The sequence below is a fragment of the Diplotaxodon limnothrissa genome, linkage group LG9 (assembly GCF_057381915.1).
Source record: "Diplotaxodon limnothrissa isolate DT_005_m linkage group LG9, D_limnothrissa_male_GT1.1, whole genome shotgun sequence".
In the NCBI taxonomy this organism is placed as follows: Eukaryota; Metazoa; Chordata; class Actinopteri; order Cichliformes; family Cichlidae; genus Diplotaxodon; species Diplotaxodon limnothrissa.
The window spans coordinates 35,770,524-35,779,604 of NC_140604.1; the positions used below are offsets into that span (position 1 = coordinate 35,770,524).

The 9,081-nt window shown below is 50.1% G+C and overlaps 1 protein-coding gene across 1 annotated transcript in view; it reads right to left on the reverse strand.

Annotated features, from left to right (window-relative positions):
- Nucleotides 1-227: 227 nt before the first annotated feature.
- Nucleotides 228-9,081, reverse strand: part of dnah5l (dynein, axonemal, heavy chain 5 like) — a 46,486-nt gene continuing 37,632 nt past the window's right edge. Inside the window, exons 63-85 of the mRNA XM_085363134.1 lie at nucleotides 8,981-9,081; nucleotides 8,133-8,300; nucleotides 7,943-8,047; nucleotides 7,345-7,458; nucleotides 7,087-7,263; nucleotides 6,667-6,861; nucleotides 6,436-6,591; nucleotides 6,178-6,360; nucleotides 5,708-5,878; nucleotides 4,671-4,922; nucleotides 4,453-4,579; nucleotides 4,102-4,373; nucleotides 3,869-4,033; nucleotides 3,351-3,568; nucleotides 3,168-3,223; nucleotides 2,952-3,073; nucleotides 2,684-2,834; nucleotides 2,357-2,556; nucleotides 2,086-2,274; nucleotides 1,358-1,490; nucleotides 1,036-1,244; nucleotides 741-962; nucleotides 228-461 (exon numbers count right to left, since the gene is read on the reverse strand). The exon at nucleotides 8,981-9,081 is cut by the window's right edge and continues 13 nt beyond it. Coding sequence (XP_085219260.1) covers nucleotides 228-461; nucleotides 741-962; nucleotides 1,036-1,244; nucleotides 1,358-1,490; nucleotides 2,086-2,274; nucleotides 2,357-2,556; nucleotides 2,684-2,834; nucleotides 2,952-3,073; nucleotides 3,168-3,223; nucleotides 3,351-3,568; nucleotides 3,869-4,033; nucleotides 4,102-4,373; nucleotides 4,453-4,579; nucleotides 4,671-4,922; nucleotides 5,708-5,878; nucleotides 6,178-6,360; nucleotides 6,436-6,591; nucleotides 6,667-6,861; nucleotides 7,087-7,263; nucleotides 7,345-7,458; nucleotides 7,943-8,047; nucleotides 8,133-8,300; nucleotides 8,981-9,081 — 3,920 coding nt within the window. The remainder of the gene's footprint in view (nucleotides 462-740; nucleotides 963-1,035; nucleotides 1,245-1,357; nucleotides 1,491-2,085; nucleotides 2,275-2,356; nucleotides 2,557-2,683; nucleotides 2,835-2,951; nucleotides 3,074-3,167; nucleotides 3,224-3,350; nucleotides 3,569-3,868; nucleotides 4,034-4,101; nucleotides 4,374-4,452; nucleotides 4,580-4,670; nucleotides 4,923-5,707; nucleotides 5,879-6,177; nucleotides 6,361-6,435; nucleotides 6,592-6,666; nucleotides 6,862-7,086; nucleotides 7,264-7,344; nucleotides 7,459-7,942; nucleotides 8,048-8,132; nucleotides 8,301-8,980) is intronic.

Here is a 9,081-nt window from a genome sequence, read left to right on the forward strand (position 1 = left end):
TATTATTATTATTAGAGACTTGCAGAGAGAAGAGGTGGAAACATTTTGATTTTCATAAATTTAACAGACTAAAAACCTACAAACATGTTTGGTGCTGAAGAAAAATGGAAACTATCAGAACATCAGAATAAAAAAGCTCAAACTGAAACTGTGGGGAGGTCTGAGTGAGACGCAGCAGAGCCCCACGGTGAGTGTCTGTCCGTGTCTGTGGAACAACAACGTTTGGATCACTTGCAGTCGCAGAGCAGCGCGGCGCCTCGCAGCGTCCAGTGCTCGGGCGGCTGCAGGCTCCTCAGCTGCAGGGAGAAGATGAAGTTCAGGTCGGTGCGTCGAGGCTTCTTGTAGACGGGACACGAGTACAGGCTGACCGCCCCCCCGCCGCCAGGGGGACGCTTACTGTCGGCCATGTTGGCTGAGCTGACGGCGAAGACGTGGACCACAGGGAGGGGGGTGAAGAGGACCTGAGGGGCCGAGACAAACTTATTATTACTGAGCAAAAACAAAAATACTTTGATTTCATTTAGTTCCTAAACTTTAGTTTAGATTTAGTTTCTGAATCAATTAAAAATTCATAATTTTTCATTAGATGAATCTTTTAAAAACTCTTAAAATGTTTTTATGTTAATTTACAAAAAAATACAGAAACAGTAAAACATGGACTTTTGAACGCTGAAGTTTTTTAAAGCTTCAGTTTATTATTTTAATTTAAGTAAAAAAACACTGATTTTAAAAAGACAAACTTTGGGCGGAGCCTCAACGAGTTTGGCGCCACGTCTGTCCCATCCCGCTCCATCCAGAAAGAGGCCATAGATATAGACTCCACCCACATCTTCAGGGGGCGGAGCTGAGATGTCCTCCCTCATCATCTTGGTGACATCGTTGCTAAGGGTGACCGTGTCCAAGGCCCAGCCCCTGGACAGGTTGGAGCGTGTCGTCTCCTGGCGCATGGCGGTCAGGAAACCCTAAAGAAACAAAAAACATTCAAAGAAAACTGAAGAATTCCAAAACTCCAGATTTCCGGAACAACGAACCAACCTGCGGGTTGAAGAAGCCGGTGAGCCAGAACTGGTTGGGCCGGCCGGCGCTGATCCACGCGCTGAGCTGCTGGTTCCTCTCCAGCAGCTCGCTGAACCAGAAGCCGAGCGTGGCCGACGGCCAGCTGAGCCTCAGCCACAGGCGCGGGATCCGAGCATCGAACATGCTGTCGAGGGCGTCGCGCAGGTCTTCAGACATGATGATGGTCCCTGCAACGGCGGAAACACGAGTCACATCGAGCGTCAGTGAACGCGTGTGTGTGTGTGTGTGTGTGTGTGTGTGTGTGTGTGTGTGTGTGTGTGTGTGTGTGCGTGTGACTGACCATCGATGGCCAGTCTGAGGTCAGTGAGCGTGCTCCGTACGCTGCTGATGACACGCTGCATTCGGTCCAACTCCTGTCGGAGGAAGATGTTCATTGGCTGAAGAGGACCCATCTTCTGGAGTTGACCTTTGACCTTCAAAACACACAGAGACGTCATGTTTCTCCAGAGGACTCATGAACGTGTTCGTGTTTGATGGTTCAGAGATGCCAGATTCTGCTGATGATTTAAAGTCTGAATTCATCTAAAAGAATCAGACGCTGACAAATCTGCTGTCTGAAATCTATTCACTCGTTTCCATCATTCACTGGGCGACGGTCGGGGTTAGCAGCCGGGCTCTAGAGTACAACCACACTGTGCTTTATTGTCACATTTATCTCTGCATTCTTTTTCACTTCCTGTCAAAGATCAATAATATTAGCTTAGCATAAACATTAGAGACAGGAAACAGTTACCCCGGCTCGGTCCAAACGTACACAAATCTGCTCACCTGCATCTCTGACACTCGTGTATTAGCACACTGTTTGTTTGAGCTGCACAGAGCTGCATGTGTTTCTTGAGCCTAACAAAGCTGCTTTGAACATGAGCACATTTTTGTTTTTAACTTGGCAGCTTGTTGCTTACACAGCAGCTCAGCTGTTTCCAGTATTCATGCTAAGCTAAGCTAGCTGGCGGCTGATTGGTGGGATTGTGTTCTTCGTCGAGTTTTGGGTTGGTGCTAAACAAACACCTCGTGTGGGATGTAGTCAGGTGGCAGCTTCTCCAGCATCTCATTGGCTAGTCTCTGCACACTGGCCTCCCTGGTCTCCCCGGCCCCGCCTCCGGTGTCCTTCGGTTGGATGTTGATTATGGTGCTGAGCGTGTCATTCGCCAGGTTGGTCTGGTAGGTGATGTCAGCGTTGGGGTGGAGTCCAAACACCTGTAAACAGGAGAAATGTGACATGTGACTGGGCTAGTACTGCCTCAGTGTGGACGCGTCCCGTCTCTGAGCGTGCTCGGACCTCCGGTGAGTCGACCAGCGGCAGCCCCTCGATGTGCTGCAGGACCTCCTGGATGCTCTTGGCCTTGGCAGGGATGCTGTAGCCCTTAAAGAAGCAGAAAGCTTCACTGAAGGTGCTCTCACTGAACCAGACACGCGTGAACGTGTTGAGGAGCCGTTTGTCCAAGTCATCCGTCACCCGACCGCCATACTGGACTTCACCTGGAGAGCAGACGTGAAGAAAGAGTCAGGAAGATTTCTGGATACCTGGAGGGTTTGAGGTTTCTCTCATAATCTGATATATGAAACGTTACAGTGGAAAGAACAGAGCAGGTTTAAAGAGACTGACCGAGCATGTAGCGCAGACAGCTCCAGTTCACGCCTCTCTTCACGTCCAGGTTGTCCAGGTGGTTCTGCACAAACTGGATGCTGGAGGTAAAATCTGCCTGGTTGAACTCGTAGGGGATGTTCCAGCCGAGCGGACCGAACTTACGACGCTCCTGATGGGATAAAGAAGAAGAAGGAGAAATGATAACATCAGAATGATCTTACAGGAGCTGTTTTCCACAAAGAAACGGTGGATTTATGAATCTGATCGTGTGGGTGTTGGCAGATACCTGCACGGTGGTGTGGAGGAAGGCCACAGCGTACAGCAGAGGCTTCCACTGAGGCAGGTTGCTGATCTCTAGCTGGTCCTGAGTGACACCATTAAAAGTCCTCTTCAGACCGGCTTTCATGCCTGATGCCGACAGATAAAATAAAATAAGTGGGAAAGTGAAAGACAGCGAAGGATCAATAAAAATTCACGAGTTCATCAGGATCACGTCTCCTACCAAGAGGAGGTTCATTGGTGAACTTGATGGAGGACTGAAGGAAGGTGATGGGGAACCTGCTCACAAACACAAACACAGTCAAGCAGCTCTGCTGGTTTAAGCTGAGACTAAATGTGCCGTAAAGTAAACCTGCAGAGGAGCCGCCAGGACTTAAAGCAGGACCTCAGACCTCGTCATTGTTACCTGGGGTGCACGTCGGTCGTCAGCCACACTCGGAAATCTTTGTGCACGCTCTCCGGCACGGCTGATGTGACCGTCTCCAGCAGCTCATCCAGGAAGTCCAGTCCCAGGTGGCAGTTCTGGAGGAGGAGCCAGCCGCCGTCCAGCATGCTGTTGGCCAATAGCCTGCGAGCGTGAACCTCTTGGCCCTGACCCATGGAGATGGGATGGCACGGCGCCCCCTGCAGCAAAAAAAATCAAATCTAGGCTTTAACAAAATAAATCAGTATTTTTCCTTAATTTGCTTTTGCTCCTGTACTTTCAGCAATTTTTCTATAAATACACAAAAATTATTTCTGTATTTTCTTGTGTACCCCGGTCATCTGCACTCTTTAGGTTTAAAGTAAATATCCGATCGTTTGCTTCAATAGGATTTATGACTATATTATTCGTACTTAGTATTAATTATTTCGGTAGTTTCCGATGTTTTTCCTTTTTATTACATCATCGTTCACCTCCGCCCTTTCACTACTCGCCCTCACCTTATTCTTGGCTAATCTCTCGATGTTCTCAGTCGGGTCGGAGCCCATCGACAGCAGACACACCATCGGCGTTCGGTTGTTGCTCTCTGCCAACATGGTGTCCAAGTCCAGGACCGTGCCTTCGGCGTACTGTTGGCCCAGAGAATCTGAGATGTAGCGCCGCGCCTGCAACCATCAGCTGTTAGCCTCCACATTAACCAGTCTGCTCTGTCAGATCAAATCAGCAGTCAGACCTGAGCGATGGTCCGGTCGGGGCACCAGCTCCGGATGAGCAGAAGCTTCCGGAAGGTGTCGAGCTTCTCCTCGTAGCCATCGGGCAGCGGGGCGTCTTCTGGCGCTGGATGGTCGAACCACGCTTTCCAGGCGCGCTCGTTCTGGTTCACCTGGTTCAGAATCTGGAAGAACGCAGGCAGGCTGGACAGCTGCACCAGGTTCAGCCAGGTCTGGTCCAGGATCCAGCGCCGTGGCTTCGATTCTACAGAGTTCAGGTCCAGAGAGGCTCCACCTACACCGAGAGAGAAACAACTTTCACTCTCAAAGGACTCTGGAGGATGCAGGAGAAGAAAGGAGGAGGAGAAGGTAACCTTTGATGAAGGTGAGCACCTCCACGTGCGAGATGATTCGGGCCTGCAGGTCAATCTTTAGAGCCAACAGCAGAGTGAAGAGCAGCTTGTGTTCCTCATACAGACCTCTGGCTGTGTAACGGTACACCTGAGGGACAGACAAACATCCTGAACCTCCACTCGAGTGCACGTTACAGGAAAGAAAGGACAGCCCTGAGGTGTGCGCTGATGAGGAGCACCTGGTAAGTGAGGAAGCTGATGATGTTGCTAATGCGTTTGGAGGTGACCTGCGACCTGGCCGAGTTCTGCATGGACGAATCAAAAAGCCCGAGGAACTGCCACAGCGACGTCTGGTACATGACGTTCACCAGCGACATCTCCACAATCAGGAAGTAGAGGATGCTCCCCCTGGTGGCCACTGGCCGGTACTCCTCCCTGGCCTGGTTAATCTTCACCTCTGTCTCCGCGGCAACCGTCAGCTTCTCACTTACCTGGAAGATAAAAGGACTCAGACAGGACCTACAGCTGTGGGATACTTTTTGTCTGTGATTTGAACCGGGGGAACAAATCGTGGCAGGATCAGCCTGATGTTATTTGTATCTCACTGTAACTTTACTGTATAAAGAGCAAACATCTCCAACATGTCAGGAGTAGTTAGTCATTACAACAAGTGTTTGTGAACTAAAAATCAAGAATGTGGGATACTGTTCGTCTTTGATTTGAAGAGCCCAGCGCTGCTCCCACTTTTTTTTAATTCATTTATTTTATTTATAACATTTATTTAATTTTATTCATACTGTGCCCCCCCGCAAGGGCTCTGCGCCTCCCCTAGGGGGCGCCCCCCCCCCCCCCCCCCCATTTTGTGACCCTTACAGCGGATTTATTCTTCACATTCCAGCTGCAGACTTTTATCCTTGGACGTTAATAGAGTGCAGCTGATGATTTTTAAATGTTTTCCTCGATGAACATTACAAACATGCATCAGACAATAACTTTTATCCCGTCTTCCTTCTCTCACCCCAACCGGTCGCAGCAGATGGCCCCGCCCCTCCCTGAGCCTGGTTCTGCTGGAGGTTTCTTCCTGTTAAAAGGGAGTTTTTCCTTCCCACTGTCACCAAAGTGCTGCTCATAAGGGGTCATATGATTGTTGGGTTTTTCTCTGTATCTATGAAGTGCCTTGAGGTGACTTTTGTTGTGATTTGGCGCTATATAAATAAAATTGAATTGAATTGAATTGAATTGAATTAAGGAGAAGCAGTGAAGGAGCAGCTGGTACCTCCTGAGCGGTGATCTTGGTGACGCTCAGCACCTCGATCAGAGACTGGTCCTCCACCAGCGAGCCCTGTGTGCTGGTGAGCCTGAACAGCAGGCTGTCCTCCAGCTCCTGCATCTTCCTCTTGTTGGACGTCACCTCCTCCAGGAGCTTCACTCGCTCTGCCTCCATCTCCTTCATCAGAAGACGGGAATCATTTCAAAATGAGGGCAGACATATTTAATCCACCTTCAGTTCAGTGCACAGAAACGTTATCTTTGTTCATGGCCTGTTTGGCCTCCGCTGAGATGTTGGACGGACACGTGGGTTCAGACGTTCCCACCAACATAAAGCAGACAGCATGAGTGTGTGGTGTAAAACATCTTAATGTGGACGTGCCGAGCGCTACAATGGCCTTCAAACATACCGTAGGAAATGTAACTAGCTAACTCATTAACTACGTCACTGATTGGATAACTGGCGGGTGGAGTGACCTGCTTCTCCAGCAGGATGACCCGTCCCAGCAGCTGGTCCTCCAGGCCTCTCTGAGTGACGGTGAAGTCCACCACGGCCGTCCTGGCGCTGACCTCAGGGCTGTATGCTGGGTTGGCCATCTTGGTGGTGATGTAGAGCGTGAAGCCCTTCATTACATCCACCTCCTTGTCTCCAACCTTCACCTGCAGGAGGAGGAGAAACATCCGTTACTGTGTCTTCTTCCTCGTTTAGCCTCCGGTCCAGATCAGCTGTTTTACCTTGTAAGTGGAGCCAGACTTGATGTAGTTTTTGTCCAGTATGTTGTCCAGGACAGGGTCCAGTTCCTCACCAACGTCCTCCAGCAGCAGGGGGCGCCCAAGAGACAGGCTGTCCTCCAGGTGGGAACGGAAGTATTTGTGGTTCAAAGACGTCACCTGAGCCACAGAAGAAGAAAATCACGAACAGTCAGTGAAGCGCTCGGACTTTGAGTCACGTGCTGACGCTCTCACCTGCAGCTGCTGGTCTCGCTCTCTGTTCTGGATCCAGGTCTTGCCCTGGCCCTGGGGGTCTATCAGCAGCGGGTAGCGGGACGCCTTCGTCACCACGATGCCGTTCTGGATGGACAGGTCGTCGCTGGGTAAACCCTGCAGGTTCCACTCGCTCACTGTGGCGTTGTCCACCAGCAGACCAATCACGTTCAGCTCCTGCAGGAGAAACGGAGTTACATCATCAGCAGGTCAGAACGAGCTCGTTCAGCAGGGTTTGGTTCCTCGTGTTTAAGAACCAACAGAAACAAGGCGGCTGTGATGTGTTTCATCATCTGACCAATAATATGGCTGCTTTGTCTGAGCTGCAGGTATCTGTGTCTCTGGGACACACCCCTACTGTCTGTGGATTCTCTGTATAAACGTTCAGCTGTGACATCTTACGGGACTGAAGGGGAGGAGCTTCTCCTCCATCTCTTTCCTCCACAGCGTCAGCAGCAGGCTGCGGTACTCCTGGTTAAAGGGGCCGGCGTAGGACAGGAAGCCTGTGGCCAGAAGGACGTCCCCCACCAGGTGTTTGATCTGAGTCTGAAACCCCGCGCTGCTGTCGGTCCAACGGACCTGAGGCACAACAAGACGAGGTGTGAGATGAAGGAACGATGGACCAATGAACCGTTAGATGGATGGAAGGTAGAAGCTGACCTTTTCTCCTCCCAGGCCGTCGATCAGAGCGCGAGCGTTGGCCATCTTCCGGCGGCAGGCCTGGGCGTCATCCTCCAGGTCCTGCTTCTCCTTCATGGCAGCGTCGTAAAGCGCCTGAAGGTCCAGATCAGACACATTTACCAAACTTTAAACATAATAATCGATTAAAATGTTATCAGTGCAAAAAGAAGAGAGAGCCAAATGAGTGGAGATGAAAACCTAAAGTGTCCAAATGACTGAGCGAGTTTCACAAAGACAGATTTAACTGATAGCAAACTGCTGAACTACAGATGGTCATGATTCTCAAAAGGTTCAATACTCAATAAACCATAAAATCAACAAACCAGTGACCACGAAGTTTGTATTTTCCCTCATTTCTTGTTACGGCTGCTGTTTAACCACCAAAACAGAGGAAGGCTGAAATGCTGCTGTGCACAGAAACTCTACAAGACTTTGAACCCAAATAAAACTGAAGAGAGTCGAAAACCTGCAGTGACAGTGAAACAGGAAACTGCCTCATGATTAGAGATTTGACTGACTTCAGTTCAGTCTTTATTAAAGACGACAGTCTGAGAGCGGGAACACAAACACACTTTACCTGCACCGCGTCCAGCTCCAGCTGTTTAGCATCCAGCTGTTCCTGAGCCTTAGTGAGTTCAGCCTGAGCCACCAGCAGACGGGCCTCCTGCATGGCCAGGTTAGCCTGCGCGCACACACACACACACTATAATGAGCGCCTGTGTCAGGCTGGCTCCTGCTCTCATGGATACTGACAGCTCTGCGTTCACCTTCAGAGGAAGAACCTCCTTGTTGATGCTGAAGAAGTCGACCATGGCCTGAGTCCAGGAGCAGAGCCCCGCCACGTTTCCACAGATCCTCTTGGCCGTCTCCATGTTGTAGTCGTCCATGTGGAGGTAAGGAGCGAGCAGCTCCACCACCTCCTCTGTGATGGAGTCCTGCAGCACCGAGACGTCAAACATCACCTCAGTTCATGCGTTCATGAAATCTGCTCTCAGTGCAGATCTACCAACTTAGAATCATTTTACTGCAGCGGGATGTCTGTTTGGCTTCTTGCTGCATTTCCTGTCTTTATGTTTTATCACAATCATGTCAAAGTAAACAGAATCTTATGATAATATAAACATAAACATAAAGCAGGACTTTATAATGACAGAGAGCAGACGGGTGGATCAGCTGACGCTCCGAGGTTCTCCAGGCGGCGCGCCGACCTCAGAGATCCACAGCTTAGCAGGTATGTGACACACGGAGAGAGACAGCAGGTGATGAGAACATGAGAGGGGAGTTTCCCCCTGACACACACACAGACACACACACACACACAAACACACACACACACACACACAGACACAGACACACACACACACAGACACACACACACACACATCTGAGTGTGTGAGGTCAGCGTGTGTCCATCTGTCACTTCTTCAAAAGAGTGAAGCTTCATGAACATGAGGACTCATTCAAACTCAGGTTTATGCTGCAGCTGGAACAAGTATAATAATACCAGTGTGTGTGTGTGTGTGTGTGTGCATGTGTGTGTGTGTGTGTGTGTGTGTGTGTGTGTGTGTGTGCGCGTGTGTGTGTGTGTGTGTGTGTGTGTGTGTGTGTTTGTGACCTTGCTGAAGTTGAGCAGGGTGCTGAGGAAGGCCGAGTTCTGCATCAGCTTCATCGCCTCGGCCCACGACGGTCTGGGACAAGGTCGTTCGGGGTCAGAGG